Source organism: Corapipo altera, unplaced genomic scaffold (genome assembly GCF_003945725.1).
Source record: "Corapipo altera isolate COAL_440 unplaced genomic scaffold, ASM394572v1 142, whole genome shotgun sequence".
NCBI lineage: Eukaryota > Metazoa > Chordata > Aves > Passeriformes > Pipridae > Corapipo > Corapipo altera.
Genome location: NW_020884966.1, coordinates 179,213 through 198,891, shown reverse-complemented (window position 1 = coordinate 198,891; position 19,679 = coordinate 179,213). Strand labels below are relative to the sequence as shown.

General features: G+C 56.7%; 4 protein-coding genes across 5 annotated transcripts in view; 1 reads left to right on the top strand and 3 right to left on the bottom strand.

The window, feature by feature from the left end:
- The first annotated feature begins 79 nt into the window (after window positions 1-79).
- Window positions 80-5,822, top strand: LOC113957347 (alanyl-tRNA editing protein Aarsd1-like). 2 transcript variants are annotated; one of them, XM_027664729.1, is made up of 14 exons: window positions 80-157; window positions 231-353; window positions 432-591; window positions 973-1,030; window positions 1,384-1,540; window positions 1,631-1,747; window positions 1,950-2,080; window positions 2,255-2,321; window positions 2,514-2,605; window positions 3,084-3,138; window positions 3,718-3,812; window positions 3,949-4,080; window positions 4,665-4,743; window positions 5,645-5,822. In XM_027664729.1, exons 1-13 carry the CDS (start codon window positions 119-121, stop codon window positions 4,678-4,680), a joined length of 1,242 nt encoding a protein of 413 aa, XP_027520530.1. In that variant the 5' UTR covers window positions 80-118; the 3' UTR covers window positions 4,681-4,743; window positions 5,645-5,822. The 2 variants fall into 2 exon arrangements, with proteins under 2 accessions (XP_027520530.1, XP_027520531.1); XM_027664730.1 differs by lacking the exons at window positions 4,665-4,743; window positions 5,645-5,822 and having other exon boundaries at window positions 81-157; window positions 3,949-4,172.
- Window positions 5,776-8,731, bottom strand: G6PC (glucose-6-phosphatase catalytic subunit). Its single transcript, XM_027664732.1, has 5 exons — window positions 8,433-8,731; window positions 7,813-7,922; window positions 7,381-7,489; window positions 7,021-7,136; window positions 5,776-6,921 (listed from the first exon to the last, which is right to left on the bottom strand). Exons 1-5 carry the CDS (start codon window positions 8,660-8,662, stop codon window positions 6,410-6,412), a joined length of 1,077 nt encoding a protein of 358 aa, XP_027520533.1. The 5' UTR covers window positions 8,663-8,731; the 3' UTR covers window positions 5,776-6,409.
- Window positions 8,732-12,415: 3,684 nt separating this feature from the next.
- LOC113957345 (membrane primary amine oxidase-like) lies at window positions 12,416-15,877 on the bottom strand. Its single transcript, XM_027664727.1, has 4 exons — window positions 14,291-15,877; window positions 13,907-14,192; window positions 13,027-13,156; window positions 12,416-12,868 (listed from the first exon to the last, which is right to left on the bottom strand). The coding sequence occupies exons 1-4, from the start codon at window positions 15,858-15,860 to the stop codon at window positions 12,566-12,568; spliced, it is 2,289 nt and encodes a 762-aa protein (XP_027520528.1). The 5' UTR covers window positions 15,861-15,877; the 3' UTR covers window positions 12,416-12,565.
- An 898-nt stretch (window positions 15,878-16,775) lies between these two features.
- The window catches only part of LOC113957388 (membrane primary amine oxidase-like), a 3,794-nt gene continuing 890 nt past the window's right edge, over window positions 16,776-19,679 (bottom strand). Inside the window, 4 exon segments of the mRNA XM_027664834.1 lie at window positions 16,776-17,375; window positions 17,878-18,007; window positions 18,232-18,517; window positions 19,523-19,679. The exon segment at window positions 19,523-19,679 is cut by the window's right edge and continues 5 nt beyond it. Of these exon segments, the coding sequence (XP_027520635.1) occupies window positions 17,091-17,375; window positions 17,878-18,007; window positions 18,232-18,517; window positions 19,523-19,679 (858 nt within the window). The 3' untranslated portion in view covers window positions 16,776-17,090.

Genomic DNA, 19,679 nt, shown 5'->3' with positions numbered 1-19,679 from the left:
TCCCCGCCGGCAGCGGGCGCGCGCCGCCGCCGGGAGCGCGCCCGCGCGTCACCCCGCAGGCCCCGCCCGCTCCCGGCGCTGCCGCCGCTTGTGCCGTGTCGGTCCGCGGGCGGTCGCGATGGTGTTCCGGTGCCAGCGGGACAGCTGGGCCCGGCAGGTACCGGCGCGGGGCGCGGGGCAGGCCCCTCACCCTAACCCTGACCCTTACGGTGCCGCCCTGTCTGTCGCAGTTCGCCACCAGGGTGGTGTCGTGCCAGGCGGCGGAGCTGCGGCCCGAGGGCGGCGGGGACCCGGTGCGCGGGTTCCAGGTGGTGCTGGAGGACACCATCCTCTTCCCCGAGGGCGGCGGGCAGGTACGGGCCGGGCCGGGCCGGGCCGGGCTGGGCGGGGGCCGGGCCGGGGCCGGCGGCGCTGACTCCTCGTGTCCGCAGCCGGACGATCGCGGCCTCATCGGGGACGTGCCGGTGCTGCGGGTGACCCGGCGGGGACCCGAGGCCATGCACTTCGTGCCGGCCGCGCTGGAGCCCGGCGCCGAGGTGCTGCTGTCGCTGGACTGGGAGCGCCGCTTCGACCACATGCAGCAGCATTCAGGTCCGTGCCGGTACCGGGGGGTGCCCGGTAACACCCCGGTTACCGTGGTGGTGGGGCGGTCAGTGCCCAGCGTGTCCCCGCCCCGATCGGGGCAGGGGGATGCTCGGCAGCTCTGCGTGCACAGTCTGTCCCCGGCGCCACTTGGGACAGCAGGTGCCCCCTGCGAGCTCTCCTTGGCTTGTAAACAAACCCACCGAAAACAGGTATGGAAGGAAAAGTTCAACCCGTGAGGGCAGGGCTGTCTCCACTGCTCCTCTGGGCGCTGGTAGGAGCCCTGCAGCACCCAGTGCTCACCTGTTGTGGGGAATGTCAGTGGGACATACACAGTGTGACTGAAAATACCGGTGGTACTCAGAGCTGGTGCTTGCATGTCTCTTCCAGGACAGCATCTCATCACTGCCATTGCAGAACAGATGTTTGGATTCAAGACAACTTCATGGTGAGCAGGATGAAGGTTCCTTTTGACCCCAGTATTACCTTGTTTGGTACATGCCACCATGCTGGGCTCCACGGAGCCTGAACATTAATACACCAAAAGGAGTTTGGACATTTCATTCAAGTTCAGAGGTCCTGCCTGGAAGAGGTGGCTGACCTGGAGAGAAGCTGTACAAAGTGTTTGCTCTGTCTTGAACTCCTCAGTTGTTTGGTTTGCACCCGGTGCTCTGAACAAAGCAGGAAGAGAAGTGTGTTTTGTTTCAGTCACCACATTCCTGGCAGTGGGATGCTGGTGCTGCACAAAGGGACCTCCTGGATGGTCTGAGCTACAGCAGCAGATGTTCTTCCCCGGTGCAGGGAGCTGGGCCGTCAGCGAAGCCTCATTGAGCTGGACACCCCCTCAATGACAGCAGAGCAGGTCAAGGCCCTGGAGAGGAGCGTGAATGAGAAAATCCGGGACAGGGTCCCTGTGACAGTGAGGGAACTGGCCGCAGATGACCCTGAAATTGAAAGAGTAAGTGATGGGAGAGAACTGATGGTATTCGTGGGAGCAGAATAACGGAGCATGGATGTCACCTTGTTTGGCACTGTTCTCCTCTGCCAGGTGAGGAGCCGGGGGCTGCCCGACGACCATGTGGGGCCAGTGCGTGTTGTGGACATCGAAGGCATCGACTCCAACATGTGCTGTGGGACTCATGTCTCCAACCTGAGTGACCTGCAGGTGGGTGGTCGCAGCTGAGCTGCCTCTGGGAGCCACACTCCACACAGAGCAATGTGTGGATTAATCAATTAAAATTGATTTTAATCAATTTATTTTCGCTGGCAGAGAGTCGATATTCACCACAAGGCATAGTCTGGTAGGAAATGACCAGCTGTGTATATAACCAAAATGCTGTTCTGACCAGCGTGATTTTCTTTTTAAGGTTATTAAACTCCTTGGCGTGGAAAAAGGGAAAAAGAACAAAACCAACTTGATTTTCTTGGTGGGAAACAGAGTGCTGAAATCAATTGAACAAAGTCACAGTACCGAGAAGGCTCTAACCTCCCTGCTCAAGTAATAACCTTTCCACTTCTGTTATTTCATCTTTACTCTTTCTCCTGACAGATACCACATAAGCTTCAGGGTACAGCTCCTGGGGCTGTGTATGATCTGCTTTTGCTCCTTTAGGAAATCCTTCCTTTGTCCTTCCTGATGATCCAATGATCTAAATTCTCCCTGTTTTTTCAGAAATGGACCAGGTGAGCATGTAGAGGCTGTGAAAAGACTGCAGAGCTCTGTGAAACTGCTCCAGAAGGTACGAGAATGGCTTGGAAAAGTGAATTGTGGCTGCTTCATGCAGACCTGAGCTTTAGTTGTGGTAACTGGGAATTGAATCCTAGGCCTCAGTTTTTGTGGATATTATGAAAAGTGCTCTAACCTCTAGGAACACAACTGTATTCACACTGACTTCTCCAGCTGCAGTACAGTTCATTTGCTTTTCTTTTAGAATAACCTGAACCTGCTTAGAGACATTGCTGTTTTGATAGCTCGGGACTTCAAGAGCAAACCTGCTCCAAGGCAGCTGTTTGTGTTACACAGGTACAGGGGAGCTCAGGGAAAAGGGGCCAACAGTATCTCACATGTATTATGGCAGTTGCCTTTCTCACACCTATTCAGGCTTGTTTTGTCAAGGAAAAATATAAACAAGGTGAACAAAATATTAAACTGCCTCAGCCTGCTGCAGAGTTCTGTAATTGAAGGAATCTGTTGGTAATTCAGTCACTGACTTCTGGTTTTGTAGCTGAGAAATGACTGCATCCATCTAATTTCTCTCTGCCCTTGATATTTTCGAATAAAACTAGGGAGCTCTATTTCTTAAAGATAAACCCTTAAGTAATTCCTAATATGCCCACAGGAATGCCCTACAAGGATTTAGATATTAGACAAAACCTAATCTCTATACTAAGTGCAAGAGGCCAAAACCCCTGATCAGGCCATTGGTTTCTAATTGAGATTTTTTACTCTAGAGGGTTTTTTTCCTTCCTTTTGAAGTGTTTTTTTTTACCCGTCCATACAGGAAGGAGGGTGATTCTGAATTTATGAACATCATCGCTAATGAGATTGGGACAGAGGTGAGTTGGTGATGAAGACTGACCCGACACCACTGGTTTTCCACCTGAGCTATACACAGACAGGGGCTGGCCAGGCTGCTGCTCCTGCTGCAGTCATGAGCTGCAGGTCTGGTTCCTTTTGACAGTTACCTGAGGTTACCTGTCCCCAGCAGCCTCAGTCCACAGGGAAATCCTCAACAGTGGGAATTCAGAGAATTCAGACTGGGGAAGAGCCTGACCCCCAAAGCTGCACAAAACCTCATTGGAAAGGATGGGATGGGATAAGATAGGATAGTAATAGAATAGAAAGAGTAGCCTGTTCCAGTTGGAAGGAGCCTACAACACTCATCTAGTCCAACTGCCAACTGTATCCTTTTAATTGAGGATACCCCAGTACTATGTTGTCCCAACAACATATGACAGAACCAAAGGTTCAGAAGCCACTTTCCTTTTACTTTTTTCAAGAAGTCTCTGTCTCAGTAACACACATAAACTGTTGAATTGTCAGTGTAGTGTTTCGGTCCTGTGGCCAGTGTCTGTCCTTTCCCTGAACAAGGAGGGCAGTAGTTAATCTGCAGCAGCATCCATCTCTGTCCACAGGAAACCCTGCTATTCCTGACTGTGGGGGATGAAAAAGAAGCAGGACTCTTCCTTTTAGCTGGACCTGTTGAAGCAGTTGAGAATTTAGGTCCCAGGTAACGTGGTTTGTGGTTTGTTTAAAATGAATTCTTGACGTTGCAGACTGAGCAGCTGCACAGTGTAATCCAGGCATGGATCCATGTTTGCTGCCTGGAGCAGGTTGAGCTGCAGCCTGTGGTGTTGTTGCTGCAGGGTGGCAGAGCTGCTGGGAGGGAAAGGAGCTGGAAAGCGCGACCGCTTCCAGGGCAAGGCAGCCAAGATGAGCCGTCGAGGAGAAGTGGAAGCTCTGCTCCAGGAATTCATCAGCCATCGAAGCCCTGAAGTGTAAGAAATAATTCTCAAAGTAGGGCTTCCTTCCCTGTTTTGCACAGACCCCACTAACTTCTCTCCTGGAGAATAAAGACCTGAACCCAAAAGCTGGTGTGCACATGCTCTGTGCAGGCTGGTTTGGTGCTCACAGAAATGGAGAGGGGATCTGCAATCCGTGCTTTGCTGCAAGGGCTCTTTCATTTCCCCAGCCAAATGGTACAGGGGTTAAAGTAGTCCTTAGTTTACCACTTTGTAAGGTTGCTAAAACCAAGAGGGGCCTCCAGCTGGCGGCACATTGTGGCCTTTTGCTTTGCACCAGTTGCTGAGGAGCAGTTCCTTTGGCAGTAACACTCAGCAAGAGGCCACTGGTCCTCCCTGACACCTTGGCCTGCACAGGGACAGAGAGGACCCAGAAGGGAGAGTGGGTGGTCCACGGGCAGGAGGTTGTTCCCCACCACGTACCAGTCCTTTCCCTTGTTGAAGTGCAGTTGTTATTGGTCCTTTTTTGAACACTGAGAGTTTCTTGGGCTGCTGCAGCTACAAACTCCCTTGGGATCAGGCAGCCCTGTTCCCAGTGTTCCCTAAGCTTGCCTTTCTAGCCCGGGCAGGCCCTGAAGCTGCTGCAGTCTCAGCTGGAGGAACTAAATGGTGCTGTGGAGCCACAGTGGGGCACAACAGGTAATTTGGGGGTTTTTTTCCCCTCCTTTTTGCTAGAAGTGGCATGAGAGGTTCACTTTAAATTTTGGTAATAAACAGAGAAATAGAATAAAAGAAACCTCCATCCTAAGGAAGTTTATCTGTCATGAACAAAGGGATGGTGAACCCCAGCACACAGTGTTCCCACATGTGGGTGCTGTGGCTGCTGTAGGGCCACGGGCCATGGCCCATGGCTGAGCTGTTGGGACAGTGTCAGCACACAGGGAGCACCACAGAAGCTGGAGCTGGGTGTAGGGTCAGTGCTGCAGACACTGGTTGTTTGGGGGAGATTCTGCAAGTGCACACACAGAGTCTGGCAGGAAGAAAGTATCTCAGGCTGAGTGAGGATGTGTAGTGAAGGAGTTAATTGCTGGGCTGTACAGCCTGCATGGCTTGAAGCTGGAGGGAGCATGGGACCACCAAGGGGGGCCGGGATGCCAAGACCAGGGGGGTCAGGATGCCAGGGCTGGGAGAGCCGAGCTGCTGTGACCCCATGCTGATGCAGCCTCTTCCTGCACCCGGGCAGAGCTGGCATTGGGGCTCGTGGTGGCTGGGGGCTGTGCCAGCACTGACCACCCCGACCCCAACCCCGCAGCACAGCCAAACACCAGCTCTGTCCCCACACCCTGGGAGTTCAGCACAGCCCCAGCCAAGTCACTCAGTCCCAAAGCTGAGCTTGTTTCCGTAAGCAGCAAGGTGACACGAGTTTGTCCCTGTTCCTGCCACAACGTGCACCCAGAAGCTTTGGATAAACAGCACAGAAAGCAGCTCATCCCTTGCCCCACCTGCTGTGCTCTCAGTGTCTGACTGCAACCAGGGGCAAATGGCAAAGACCCGGGACACCTGGCAGTGCCCTTCCCCGTGATTTGAACATGTTTTGCAGGTGTTGGTGTTTCTCATCACTCAGGACAGATGTCCTTCCTCCACCACCCACAGTCCATGCCACAGCCCTGCACCCAGGAGCTGATCCTGCATCCCACAACGCAGGCCAGCAGAACACTCGAACTCACCAGCTAAACACACCTTCAGCTTTAATAAAATACCTCCTGTGCACAGCCACACCCCCACATCATGTGTGTATAGATACATGTAACGTATGTACCCACACAGGTGTACGCTCACCCCACACTGCATCACAGCAGCGAACACCGAACGCCCCAGGGCTGAAGGGTCCCTCGTGCTGGCACTTTATCTCCATGTCACAGTGTCTGCCCATTCCTGTCACAGAGCTACCTCACCAGCAGACCCCAGGCACCCAGGGGTGAGCACCCTGCTCCCGGTGGTGCTGTCCCCAGCCCCGCAGTGTGGAGCTGACGTGTCCCCGTGAGCTACAGAGGGAGTGCAGGATCTCCCCACCGCTGCTGCTGGGTCCCAGGCAGATGATCTCCACCCGTGGGTGCAGGAGGGGCAGCAGGGGAGTCCTGGGAGTGCAAGGCTCGCTGTGCCATCAGCAAGGGCACAACTGAGACTGTGGGTCTATGTGGTGGGAGCCACCCGGCAGCGCCGCCAGCCCAGCCCCCACAGTCCACTCCCAGTGCAAAATCAGCAGGGAGCACACAGTGGCTGGGGTGCACCAGGGCTAGTGGGTGCCCCTGAGACCAAGGCTAGGGTGGCCACTTGCCTGGGCACAATTACCTGCAGGGATGCCCTAGGCAGCCTTCTTGTCCTGCGTGGCCATGAGGTGGGAGAGGCAGTAGGGGATGAGGCTGACAGTAGCCAGTGGCACAGCTGCACTCTTGCAGAAGGAGAGGGCGTAGAAGAGCAGCTGCATGTGGGAGGGTGGCTTGAAGGCATCAAAGATGTGGAGGATGAGGAGGGAGGCAGCGACACAGCCCAGGCGGAAGGGCAGCTGCTGGCCCTGCTTCCCCTGGCAGCTCTTCTTGTACATGTGGGAGTTGACAGCCAGCCCCAGCCCAAAGAGGATGCCCAGGTTACGGAGGAGGCTGGCAAAGGGGGTGGTGTCGATGTGGACCCACTCAGGGCGGCTGCACCACCTCTGTGCCTTCTCCAGTGTCCAGAGCAGGTCCACGCCAAGCACCCGCAGCAGCAGGTAGAAACCAATGGTGAAGCTGAAGAGGAATAAGGTGATGCCCGTGTACCGATGGAGGCTGGCGTGGTAGATGCAGCGGACATGCTGAAAGGTCTTGGCCACAGCCATCCCTGCCAGTAACAAAGCAGGAGCACTGGTCAGTGCTCAGGGTACTGCAGTCCAGCATGGAAGAGCTGCAGGGAAGGGCATGGGGGATCTGATGCACTTACCTGAGAAAACGCCTGTGATGACTTGGTGGGGGAAGTGAGCGGCGATGAAGACTCGGGACAGGCAGACGCAGACCTGAACTGCCCAGAACCCCGTCCAAAGCACTGTCCACAGCACCCTGCGAGGGGTAGGTGGCTACGTTGGTGCCAGGGCCAGCTTGCACTGCTTGTGGCACTGCCATCCCACACCTTAAACAGTGCCTGGCTCTCTGCCAAGCCCATCCTCATGCAGACCCCGCTTGGGGTGCCACAGCCTGTCTATCTGTCCACAGCCTTGTGCCTTGATGGGCTTGGCTGTGCCAGTCAGTGCTGGAGCTGCCTCTGCCCAGCACTCTGTCCAGGTTGTTCTGGTGCACAGCTTACCAGTATCCGAATGTCCTTGACTGCTTCTTCCCACGAGCAGCGGAGAGGAGGGCTGCCACCATGACGTAGTACACACCTGCTGCACCCATGGCATGGCCAGATGGGCTCCCTGGGCAAAAAGAGAGCCCCAGGTCAGACCTGGTGTGGGCCAGAGCTGAGCACAGGCAGCGTTTGTGCCGAGCCACCACATCTGCACCAAGGGTCAAGGTCTGCTCTGTACAGGGACTTCCCTGCCTCCCCCCACTGCAGGCACAGCTGGTGTGCCTGGGAGCCTCTCTCAAGAGTTGGCCAGGACCATGTGCCACTGGTGGGCTGCCAACCATGACTCTGCCCAGGCCAGGACCTCCCTCCCTGCATGTGCAGGTCACCCTGGGCAAGTGCCCGCTGCCCCAGCTGGGGCTGGGGGACCCTACCAGGGCTGCAGGACCCTACCGGGGCCAGTCTCGCAGGTGAGCGGGAACTGCTGGATCTCTGGGGCAGAGGTGTTGTTGTAATAGTCCGTGTCGCGGACCCACCAGTATGGTCTCTCTCCAAAGAGGATCCTGAAAAGAAAGGAAAATGGGGTCTGAGGAGGTTTTGGGCACAGCTGCAGCTTCAGCTCTGTTCTGGGAGCTGGAAGAAGCAAAGGACCCACAAGTGGTTGAGGGCATCCTGACAGACACAGCATACAGCTGGTTGCTTGGTTCTGACAGCTGACACTGCCTGTCCATGTCCCCATCCCCAGCCCTGAAGGGGAAGAGCAAGAGCTTCCTGAGTGCAAGTCAATGCAACCTCCTGTGCTGAGGGGCTCTGTGCAGCCCCTGCTCAGCACCACAGCCCTGGCTGATAAGCGGAGTCTGTTTGTAGAAGGCTCCATCTCTCTGCCTGGCTCTGAGAAGGGGGGAGCTGTTGCTGCATAGCTTGGGAAGGAGCAACCATTGTCACCGCCCAGCTGGGAGCTGAACTCTGTCCTTTGTTCTACTCCAGCATTGAGGCTGAGAGCACCCAACTGGCCCTCATTAGTCCAGCTGTGCCAACACACTCGGAAGGAGCTGTGGCTCAGGGCCACTCACCACTTGAAGACAAGGTTGAGCCAGTCTCCGATCACAGCCACCCAGATGAGTCTGATGCCCACTGCCTCACTGAAGTGGAACCAGATGGGGAAGAGGACAAAAAAAGCGTTCCTGAGGTCAGCAGCGTAGGAGATGAAGAGGAACCAGTCCTGGGAGCCCTGGAAGTGCTGCTGCAGCCAGTGCGTTGTCCGGATGCCCAGGTCGTGCAGGAGGTTCATGTTGGCCTCCATCCTCCTCTGCTGCCCCTGCCCTCGGCTTGGCTCTGGCTGCCCCACGCTCCGCTGTGCCGCTGGGGTTTTATAGTCTGCTGAGTCTTGTTTGCTGTGGGCAGGTCACTGTCCCAGCACTGATCTTTGGACTCAAAACCACTTTTGCCAAAGGTGCATCACCGGGGGGGTTGTTACAAACATGTTTGGAATAACTTACATAAAAGGGAAAAACAGGCTCTGAGGGCACGTGGAGCACAGGGTGCTCCAGCAACAGCGCTGTCCCCTGCCCCACACTGTCCCCTCATGCAGGGGAATCCTGCAGCCTCAGCTCCTCTGGTCATCCAATACAACAGCTCAGCTGCTCCAACTGAACTGCAGCCTTTGCTCCATTATCTGTGTGACAGCCCTGCAGAGCTGCTGTGTCCAGGGTTGATTCTGCTCCCACCTCTCTGCCATCTCCCTGTGAATCACCACCAGACCATGCCAGGGGCACCCAGGAGTGTGGAGTGGGTGCATGGAGCAGAGGACAGGCTGCCTACCCCCTCCTCATTTGCCAGGCTAATTTAACCAGGACTTCACATAATGGAAAACTTTCCAAGCCATTCCTGGAGCTCCCCGCAGCCACAGACAGCCAGGCTGGGGGTGCTCCTGGCTGCCAGCCATATTCTTCTGGTCTCTGCTGTGGGGCTAAAGAACCTTTGCAAATAGGGATGGCATTCCTCCTCCCAGCACCACTCTGCTGTGTTAATCCCTCCTGCACCATCAGACCCCGACTGAGGGGACAGAGCCAAACATGCCACTCATCCCATGGTACTGGACACCAGCCCTTGGCTGTTCCCACAACCCCAGCCACACCCTGTAGGTCACTGGCAGCACTGTGGGCACCACAACTTCATCATCCACAACTACTGTTGCACGAGCATGCAGCTTTGTGGCAGCAGCACAGGGTGCTCAGTCATCACCTGCCACACCTGAACAGGCAGCTGCCCATGATGGGAGCAGGCAGCTGCCCATGATGGGAGCAGGCAGCTGCCCATGATGGGTGTAGGCAGCTACCCATGATGGGAGTAGGCAGCAAGGTGTTAGTGATCAGCAGCCAGTGGAATGCATCACTTATTTCCCTCGTGAGCAGGCAGGTCAAGATCCTTGAACCGTTGCCATAAACTGTTTGCTGCTGTGAGAGTCATGTCCTGAGCCAAGTCCTGCCCACAAACAGTGAGGTCTACAGGCAGCATCCTGTCCCCCCTGCCCACGCAGAGCCCAGGGAGCCACGGGGTCTGACAGCCCAGCAAACCTTCCTCCCTGGGATATGGGCACGAATGGCCCGTGAGAGCAGCAGTGCAAATGCTGTGGGGTCAGCCCTGCCACAGGCACATCCTTGCCCAGGGCTGGTCCTCCCCATCCCTCCCAGCCCGGCCTCGCTGCATCCAAAGGGGATAGTCTGAGCTCCTGACCTACAGAACACCCCAACAAAACAGAAGCTTGCAAAGAAATGGAGTTACTCTTGCAAAACATATTCCCTAACTGCTCATTCCAGGGTCCTCAACTGAGAGTGGCTTTGGCCAGCGTGAAGGAATGCAGCCAACTTGGCTTCTGTGTCAAAAACATTTTGAAACCATCAGCAATAAATCCTCCACGGGAGATTTCACAGCAGAAAATGGGGCAAAATGCTCTGAGGGATGGGGACTAGCACTCCAGTCCACTTGGAAAGTCACTGCAGGAAACCTGGGGCTGCAGCAGGGAGAGACCAGGAAGCAGGACAGGAGCAATCACCTCCTCCCTCCCAGCATGGAGGACAGAGTGGCACAGCCCAGTACCCCCCTGTGCAGTGCCCAGGTGCACATGCCACAGGTCAGGTCTGTGCCAGAGCTGCCAGGATGCACGCAGTGGTTTCCCAGCACTGCTCCGTGCCCTGCACTGTAGATAAATCCCTGGTCCCAAAGTCACTGTGTGGAGCAGGGCCAGCTTGGGGCAGTAGGAGCTACTGACCCCCTGGGCACCTCAGGGTTCTGCATCCTGGCCCATCTGACACCAGCTTGAGGAGCACCATGCCAGGCTCCAGCTCACCCCCTGCACCGAGCAGCCACGCTGGCAGCACTGCTGGGGATGTGCATTGCAAACTGGCTGGGGAGGCTTTCTCAGGGAAGGAGTGGGGCCAGGCTGGGGGAACCTGATTTCTGCCCTGGGCCTGTGCCCACTGAGCTCAGGATCAGCTGGCAGCCCAGGAGGAGTGTGCCTGCAGTGACAGCAGCTGGATCTGGGACACAGAGCTCCAGATGGAGCTACAGCAGGTGCAGCACAAGCGGGTGTTGTAACATAGTGTGCTGCATGCAGTGCCAATGTTTGGTCCAGAACGTTCCCAGATGGCTGCAAGGTCCGGGCCAGGCAGCAGCGGGTCACTGCCAGCACGGGACTGCGTCAGCAGGCAGAGTCCAGGCAGCACCGCGCACACGTGGGCACGCGGCAGAGGGCAGGATGCCAGCCAGACATGACCAAGACCTCAGAGGACCTCTGGGTACAGTCCCTGCTGTCACCCCAGGGCAGCCAGGGACCACTGCAGCCTCCCACAAAGACACAGCCTCAGCTGCTCACTCTGCACAACGCCCCTGGGTGCTGCTGGGAGCTGAGGTGGTTCCCAGGGGAAAGTGCAGCTGCCATTAGGGCTTCTCAAGCCCCTTGCAGCATGGTTCTGGGCAGACACAGCCACTACACTGAGGGGTCAGAGAGGATGGACACCCACCATGCCCCCAGGGACACCTTGGCTGGTGCTCAGCATCTGCAGCCACATGCCAGGACTGGCACCACCCTCCCCAAGCTCCTTGGTGCCCCATCCCAGCCTGGCACAGTGGAGATGGGCTCTGGAGCCTGCAGGATCCCACAGGCCAGGACTGCACAAGCAGCTAGGGGTGCAGGAGAAGTCTTCACACCGGGGTGGGGCTAAGCACCTCGGGCAGCAGCCAAGGCCAGAACTGATTAATGCTGCTCAGAACAGCTGTTACACATTAACTCCCTTGTTTATCCCATATGCCCCAGCAGGAGCCTCCTACCAGCACCCTGGGCCCGGGAGCAGGGCTGGGGCACCCTCACACAGCCATGCCAGGCACTGTGCTGGGCGCTGTGCCAGCCCCCTCTGACCCCTGCAGAGCTGAGCCAGGGCCACCCCTTACAGGACACCAGTCTCCACAGCATCAACCACAGTGGGGTCTCGCCCCAGCCTTAGGAGCCACAGCAGCACCTGTGAGCTACTCAGGTTTGGTCAGGGAAAGCACCCCAGTGCCTGTCTATTGGGAAGGGCAGACGTGGCAGCCCAGCTCGGGCAGTGCCCCTCATGGGCTCCTCCCATGAGCTCCCAGTGAGCCCAGCACACTGTCCCTACCTGCAGAGCTGGCACTGCAGCAGCTGCCAGAGCCTGGCAGCACCTGGGCCCTGCAGTCGGGATGCTGCAGTGGCTGGGAGGCTGGGGAGGATCTTTTGGGCATCCTGGAGCTGCCATCTCCCTGTGGATGGGAGTGCCATCACACCCTGGGCAAAACCTCAGGTGGACCGTGGCTCCAAGGGCAGTTGTGGCTTTGTGTCATGTGCAGCCCCAGCCAGCACTGTCACCCTGTGTGCACTGGTGTACCTTGGGCAGGTGGCAGGAGCCCTGTCTGAGTGGAGGGGGGCAGCTGTGGGCACCACGCGGAACACAGGATGACACCGGATGGAGATCAAAAAATCACTCCTAGGGGCTGTTTTTCAGAGGTTTTGGCTGTACCTTTAGCAGCACTACAGTGCTGAAATGACAGCTGAGCACCTTCAAAAACCAACCCTGAGCACATGACACCCTGGGCAGGGGGAAGGCAGGTCCTGGGGTGGTGACAGAGCCCCTCCAAGCACCTGCCCAATACCCACATGGGTGGGGAGGGGACAGCAGGCCCTGGCCCGTCACACCCCGCCAAATGGCGGTGCCAGGCTGACGTTGAGGAAGCCCCCAAAGTGGAAGGGAGGAAGGTGGGGAGCACATGCAGCAGTGGTGGGCAGGCAGGCGAGAGGGTTGGCCCCGCATGCCCTGGTGTCCTGCTCACTGCTGAAGTACACACTGCCAGGTGAGTCCACTGAGGGGTCCTCGTTGAAGTAGTTGTAGGGCCTCAGGAAAAAGCCAACACTGTTCCCCACGGCCACCGTGTTGGGGACGTCTTCAGCATGGGGGACATGCAGGAACCCCACGGAGATCCAGGCGACCAGGTCCTGGGCAGGAGAGCAAAGAGACATCAGGCTGAGCAGGACTCTTCCAGCCTGGCAGCTGCTCAGTTTGGCTCCAGGACACGTGAAGCCTCTGTCCAGGGCAGGAGCCAGGATAGCACCCACAGGGCTCAGCTCCTCTCCCCCCAGAGCCCCTGGCTTACCTTGTTGGTGATGGTCTCGTTGTTGATGAAGTCAGCGAAGGTGACGGTGGGTGTCCAGGGGTCATTCTGGTTGTAGATGCTGGTGCTGGTGGGCTCCTCCTCCTTCCGCTGGGTGACAGCCAGCTGGTACCTGCCAGCACAGGGAGCAAAGGGCTTTTCCATGTTGGCACAGGGCAGGGCAGCCATGGCATTGCTGGCTGGATGCACTGGTGAACTGGGGCTGGATGCACCCCTGGTGCATGCCAGGGAACCTGGTCTGTCCTGAGGCAGGGAGGGAAAGGGCTGGCAGGGATAAGCATGGCAGTAATGGGCAGCAGCCCCAGCACCTTTGGGCTTGCAGGGAATGCCTTACTACCTGAGAAACATAAACTGATCCAGGCAAAGATGCTGCTGCTCAACGCCCAACACAGTCCCTTCAGCCACAGCTACTTCTTATCCATACAGATTCCCCCAGCATGAGCTCTGTTAGTTCACCCTGGCAGCAAGACTGGTCTGTGCTTATCCCAAGCATTTTCTAGAACACATTCTGTCCTCAAGGGAAGATATCACAACCTGGGGAAGCCAGTGCTTCCCTTGGGAATTAGTCCTGCAGCTTGGTTCCCCTTAAAGGGAAAAACACGTCGTTTCTCTAAATTAATCTGATCCAGGGTCAGATTCCTGCCTGTAACCTACCATGAGCAGACGTTATTGAGCAACTTTTCAACGGAATTTCAGAGCCAAAACCCATGCATGTTCTCTGTTTAACCCTTCCCTGCAGCTTGGCACAGGGCTGCACAGAAGTGGCAGCTCCCCCGCACCAGGAGCAGGAGGAGCCAGGGCTGCAGGGGTGAGTGGGGGAATAGGGAGTGGGAACCAAGTGCTCCCCAGCCCTGGCACCCACCTGCCCCAGCTGACAGACCGCTCCATGGAGCTGCTGATGGGCAGGTGCTTCCCAGCAAAGCTGATGATCTGGATCCGGTAGCTGCGTGGGTGCCCCCACTTGTTGGGATTGGGGCTGGCAAAGGAGAGGTAGCGGGGCATGGGGGCATTGAGCAGGAATGCTGCCTCATCCTCCCTCTCCAGCCTTTTCCTGCGGAGGTACGGACGCTCGATGGTGTTCTGCATGCTCCAGGGATCTTTGATAATCTCATACTCCATGTCCTGGGTCTCCAGGAAGTTCAGCTGCCCTGCAAAGCAGAAGGGGAAACATTCTCGACCTCCACACCCCAGCCAGAGCTGCAGGCCACAGTGAACCACAGCCATGAACAAAGGTGGCCAGACCTACCGTCAACATCGAGGTCCACCTTGTAGTGCATGTGGTGGAAGTGCATCGTTCCCAGCGTGTGGGGCCCAACCCTGTTGCCATAGTTGGTGCCTTGGCCATGGAGGAAGGAGGTGCTAATGTAGCCAGTAGCATGCACACGGACCTCCACGGCCCCACTGCCGTGGAACATGAAGTCCCAGATGTAGTCGTAGTTGACGAGCGTGGAGATGGTCCGGATGACCAGCGTGTTTTTCCGCAGCCCACCATAGTAAAAGGACTGCGAGTCAGAGAAGTGGCGCCGCAGAGGGCGGGCAGAGTCGTGCTCAAATATGCAGAGTGAGTTTTGGTTGGTCTTGGGAGTATCTGACTCTGCCAGGTAGTGCTGGTCCACATAGGTCGCTGTGTAGGGGCAGTCGACGCCCCGGACCAGCTCGTAGGCAAACCTGCCAATGCCAAAGCTCCCGTCAAGGTAGCGGGTGGACATGCCCCCAGGGCAGTTGGAGCCATACAGGGCTAAGGCTTCCTGGAGACTCAGCTCGTAGACAATCCTCTCCCCCCGGTACCTGATGTCAAAGAGGCGGGGGCCAGAGTTGGGGTTCATGCCAAAGGTGATGCTCCAGCCCTGGTAGGTGATGCGATTGCCCCTGACGCTGTAGCGGGGACCCTGGGGCTCAAACTGCATCGGACCCAGGGAGTAAGGTGGGTACCGGGGCCTCATTGAGCCCAGCACTGCATCAGCCTGGGGCTTCTTGAGCCTGACGACCTCCAGTGTGCGAGCCAGAAACTCCTGCTCCAGATCCTCTGTGCTGGCAAAGTACCGGCCGTTGTAGAAGACTTTGCGCAGCTGCCAAAGGGAGGCGTGGAGGTCCCTGTGCTCCACCAGCACCTCCAGCCCCACTGGTGACAGGTAGTAGCCAGTGCCAGCCACATTGTGGAAAAGGACAAACCAGGTTGTGCGGTCACCAGACTTGAAGCCCCGTGGGGCCGTGGTGAGGATGGCCAGGTCAGTCCCGTCAGACTCGCAGCATGTGGTGAGGAATTGTGGCGCCTTTTTCAACTCCCTCCGGATGAGGGCATTGATATCCATATACTCCTTGCCAGTAACAGGTCTGCGGTGGTATGGCACCTTCCCCCCGTACTTCTGCACCGTCACGTCCCGGTGGTACGCCGGCGTTGGCAGAGGACCCACCACGTACTCGGTGACATTGGGCTCTGGCTGGTTCCCAAAGTACAGCACAGCCAGTGCCTCTCGGGCGGGACGAGCCCCCCCGCCGTCCAGGAACCGCAGCACCTCTGCCTTGGCAGGGACCTGCAGATCCACGGAGGCGATGCAGTTGTCCGAGGGTTTGGCACGCGAGGCATCAACCAGCTGCACCCCGAGGTTTCCCTGCAGGTACCGCACCACTTGCGCCATCTCCTCGGGTGTCAGGTCAGCAAACACCAGGCTCTGGCCATCCTCGGTGTCCTCTTGCTCCACGGGCAGGTGCTGGCAGGTGCTGGGTGCCCTTCCTCTGGTCAGCAACACACAGACCAAAGTGAATATCGTGGCTAACGCCAGACCGAGGAGGATGAGCACAGTTTTCACATTCATGCCTGCTGAGGCACTGAGTGCTCCTGAAGTCTGGCAGGATGCATTTCCAGTTGCAAAATCCTCCCAGTGACCCTCGGGAACAAGGGGCTGGGTTTGTTTTCCCCCCCTGTTTTCTCAGCAGGAAACAGCCTGGAGGAACTCGCAGGAAGGACGTGCAGAGATGTTCTCACACATTGCCAGGATTTGCTGGGAACCATAAAAGGCAACTTTGCACTGCTTTGCCAGCAGTTTATAATTTTAAGTAAACTTAATGCCTTTCCATCTGTCCTTCCCTCTGGTCCCAGATCATACACTGCAGAGCTTGAAGGGGATGGATCCAGTCATTCAAGGGAAATAAATGCATCTCCCTGCTCCTCCTTCTTTTAACCTTGCAGATGCTGGGCAGGCAGCAGTGGCCACAGAGACAACCCTTCCCCATGCAGAGCAGCGCTGGGCACAGCACCACGGCCTCATCCTGACACAGCCCCCCCCGCCCCCCATCACCACCAGCATCGCCCGCTGCTGCCAAAATCCCCACAGTCCTGCAGCCATGACAAACGGGCAGTGGCACTGGCCATGCTGCACTGCCAGCAGCCACGAGACCTTGCAAAGGTCCCCTCCGCATCCCTCCCCTGTGCTCAGCACTGAGTGCCTGAGAGCTGCAGCCCGTGGGGTCCTGGCCCTGAACCCAGCCTTCCCCCAACACCCACAGGCCTTGGTGCCAGTGCCCACCTCGGTTGTGGCCCCAGAGCCCTGGGACACCCCAGCCCATCCCTCCTGCCCTCCAGCTGGACGTCCCCATGCCCTGACAGGCACCCAGAGCCACACTGCTGGGCTGGTTTGTGGGCAGAGGGAACTTGGCAGAGACCAGCATCACACCCCAGGAGACACTGCTGTGAGTTGTAAGAACGAGACACTCGAGAGCACTGGACCAGCACCATTTTCATTATTTTAACCTGAGATATGCACTACATAGCACTTATTTCTACAGCAGAGGAACAGAATTTTCTCCTCACTTTCCTCCTGAAACAGACTCAAACTCAGCAATTAACAGATAACATAGACTCCCATGTGGCATCATGCCAGGAAGATCACGCTTCCTTTTTCAAGAGCACTATTTCAAAAGCAATGATAAAATGTGAAGTCATTACACAACTGGAAATTGAGACAACTTCACTAAAATAAGAAAATCTGAGACAGAACAGTCAACCTGGTGTCTCTGACCGCATCTCCTCACACCATCCTGTAGCACTAAAGCCTGCTCATGTTTTGAAAACCATCATAGGTGAATGGAGGAAAGTTTGGCAAACAAGAGGCAGTTTTGGGCAGGCAGGCGAGAGGGTTGATTTCACATGCCATGAAGTCCTGCTCACTGGTGAAAAACACACCATCGTGGGAGTATATAGAGGGGTCCAGGTCGTAGTAGTTGTAGGGTCTCAGGAGAAAACCAACCGAGTTTCCCACAGTCACAGTGTTGGGAATATCCTCAGAGTGTGGGATGTGAAGGAATCCAGTGGTTATCCAGGCAACCAGGTCCTAGGCAGGGAAAAGCCACAAGCCCAGGGTTAGTTTAGGCTGCAGCAGCAGTGACCGAAATCCACATGGGGCCATGGGGACTGACAGGAGAGAAGGAGGGGAACCCATAGGCACCAGGCAGCTGCACTCCCACACACTGAGCTCCCCCCTCATGGGAAAGATCCCCTCCCTTCCCCCAAGGCCTGCCTGCAGCCATGGCCACAATATCCATCCAGCGGAAGGGCCCTTGCCTTGACCTCTGTGGCCTCGCTCCGGCCTCACTGAGATTTTCCTGATGTTTTGCCAGCATTTCTCCGCAGGGAGAAACAAGCTCCTGCTCTGCACGCTCTGATCTGCACACTCTCACCAAAGCACTGAGCAGGCTTATGGGGAAGGGGATGCTCAAACCCACTTTCCTGGTTGCCCAGGGCTGCTGCTCTCCCAGCTGAGCGTGCTGTCCCTGGGGCTCCCGTTGAGCCCGGGAATGGCTATTACAGCTCCAGCCCAGGGGACCCCAGCCCACCTCGTTGGTGATGGTCTCGTTGTTGATGAAGTCAGAGAAGGCAACAGTGGGTGTCCAGGGGTCATTCTGGTTGTAGATGCTGGTGCTGGTGGGCTCCTCCTCCTTCCGCCGGGTGACAGCCAGCTGGTACCTGAGGACAAGAAAAGAGACAGGAGCAGCCCCCTGAGTCAGGGCAGAGCTAAGTCAGCTCCTGAAAGAGGCTGCACAGCACAGGCTTGCTACAATGGAGCAACTTCAGCCCAGAAGAGTGTTTCCCTGTGCCTCCCCCATCAAGGGACATCCATGTGATGCCTTGCCATCTAGCAGAGCTGGGGAGTGTCTGAGAACCTGCCAGCCCAGCCAGAACAGCCTGACCTTGCCCAGCTGATGGCCCTCTCCATGGAACTGGCTTCAGGGACGTGGTCCCCTGCAAAACTGGTGATCTGGATCCTGTAACCACGCTGGTGGCCCCACTTGTTTTTGCTGTTGGCAGCGAAGTAGATGTATCTGGGCATCTTTGACTGGAGTCGGAAGGCAGCCTGGTCCTCTGTGTCCAGGACTTTCTTGGTGAGTCGTGGCCTCTCTATCTGCTGCTCTGGGCTCCAGGGAGCCCGTGTCATCTCAAATGCCATGTCATGGGCCACCAGGGAGTTTTTCAACCCTGAAAAGCAAAAACAAAGTCACTGAGGAGCGTCCCTACAGTCCCCTGTTCCCCAAGGACATCACTGCAGTCAGAGCTCACTCTCCCTGTCCTCCCTCCCTGCATCCTGAGCTTGGGGCACCAATTCTGCCCGAGGGCAGTTGCTGCTCCACAGCTCCTCGTGCCACAAGTGTACACCATGTGTGTTGATCTACGGCTGGACACTTGTCTGAGCCAGGCAAGACCACTCTGCAGCAGACTCTGCAAAAGACAAGAGGGGACAAAGGACGAGCCTTGTCCCAGAGCAGAAGAACAGGTTTCCTTTCTGTACAAGCACAGCCTAATTAACCAGAGCACCCACTGGCACAGGCTGTTACTGCTCATCAGCATGTCCTGTGTGATGGAGGCACCTGGAGCAGCCCAGGCTGAACACATTTGCACATCACAGACCAGATGCTGCATCATTCAGGTCCTGCCACAAAGAAGAGTCGCAGGCCCATCTCAGAAGGGGTATGGAAGCAGGAAGGGTACAGGAGCAAATCGATCTGGGGGTAAGATGGCAAAGGGCTGGCTGAGAGCGCTCAATGGCCAGTGTGGGTCTGGCTGATGGGCCAGTGCTCAGCACCACCTGTCCAAGATACCCTCAGAGTTCTGCTTCTTTCAGCCCCACATGAGTTCCCAGCTTGCATAAAGACCACTTCAGAGCTGAATTTCTGGCCATCCACGAAGGTCAGAACCCCACAGTAGAAGACCCGTGCAGAGCCACCACCGCTGTGATAATTCTCTTTCCTTTCCTCATGTGAACAAACCTTCTAACCCCATACCTCCCCTGCCAGTGTTAGCAGTGACAGCCTGGTTTCATTCACCTTTTGCCTGTTCCTGCAGTTTTGCCAATGCCCCACTGTAAGCACACCACCCTGCCTCACAAGTGGAAAGGAAAATCTGTATAAGCACCAAAAAACTCAAGTTTTGCAAGTCTAAAAGTACTTGGGGAGGGCAAAAAGGAGAGACAAGACCCAAACCTACCTCCTACGTCCAAATCCACCTTATAGCTGAAGGAATGAGTACGTATCATACCCAGAGTGTGTTCCCAAAGCCTATTGCCATATCTCAGGCCATCCCCATGAAGAAAGGACGAGCTTGGATACCCTGTGGCCTGGACCTTGCCTTCAATGGCCCCGTT

Excerpts from the sequence above, each read along its gene's own strand:
- LOC113957347 (XM_027664729.1), top strand. The coding sequence starts at position 119 with ATGGTGTTCCGGTGCCAGCGGGACAGCTGGGCCCGGCAG. Across the intron at positions 592-972 it reads CCACATGCAGCAGCATTCAG|GACAGCATCTCATCACTGCC; the intron begins GTCCGTGCCGGT and ends TGTCTCTTCCAG. Across the intron at positions 1,748-1,949 it reads CCAACCTGAGTGACCTGCAG|GTTATTAAACTCCTTGGCGT; the intron begins GTGGGTGGTCGC and ends TTTCTTTTTAAG.
- G6PC (XM_027664732.1), bottom strand. The coding sequence starts at position 8,662 with ATGGAGGCCAACATGAACCTCCTGCACGACCTGGGCATCCGGACAACG. Across the intron at positions 7,137-7,380 it reads TCAAGGACATTCGGATACTG|GGTGCTGTGGACAGTGCTTT; the intron begins GTAAGCTGTGCA and ends TACCCCTCGCAG. Across the intron at positions 6,922-7,020 it reads CATCACAGGCGTTTTCTCAG|GGATGGCTGTGGCCAAGACC; the intron begins GTAAGTGCATCA and ends TGTTACTGGCAG.
- LOC113957345 (XM_027664727.1), bottom strand. The coding sequence starts at position 15,860 with ATGAATGTGAAAACTGTGCTCATCCTCCTCGGTCTGGCGTTAGCCACG. Across the intron at positions 14,193-14,290 it reads GGTGGACCTCGATGTTGACG|GGCAGCTGAACTTCCTGGAG; the intron begins GTAGGTCTGGCC and ends TCTGCTTTGCAG. Across the intron at positions 13,157-13,906 it reads CGGTCTGTCAGCTGGGGCAG|GTACCAGCTGGCTGTCACCC; the intron begins GTGGGTGCCAGG and ends CTGTGCTGGCAG.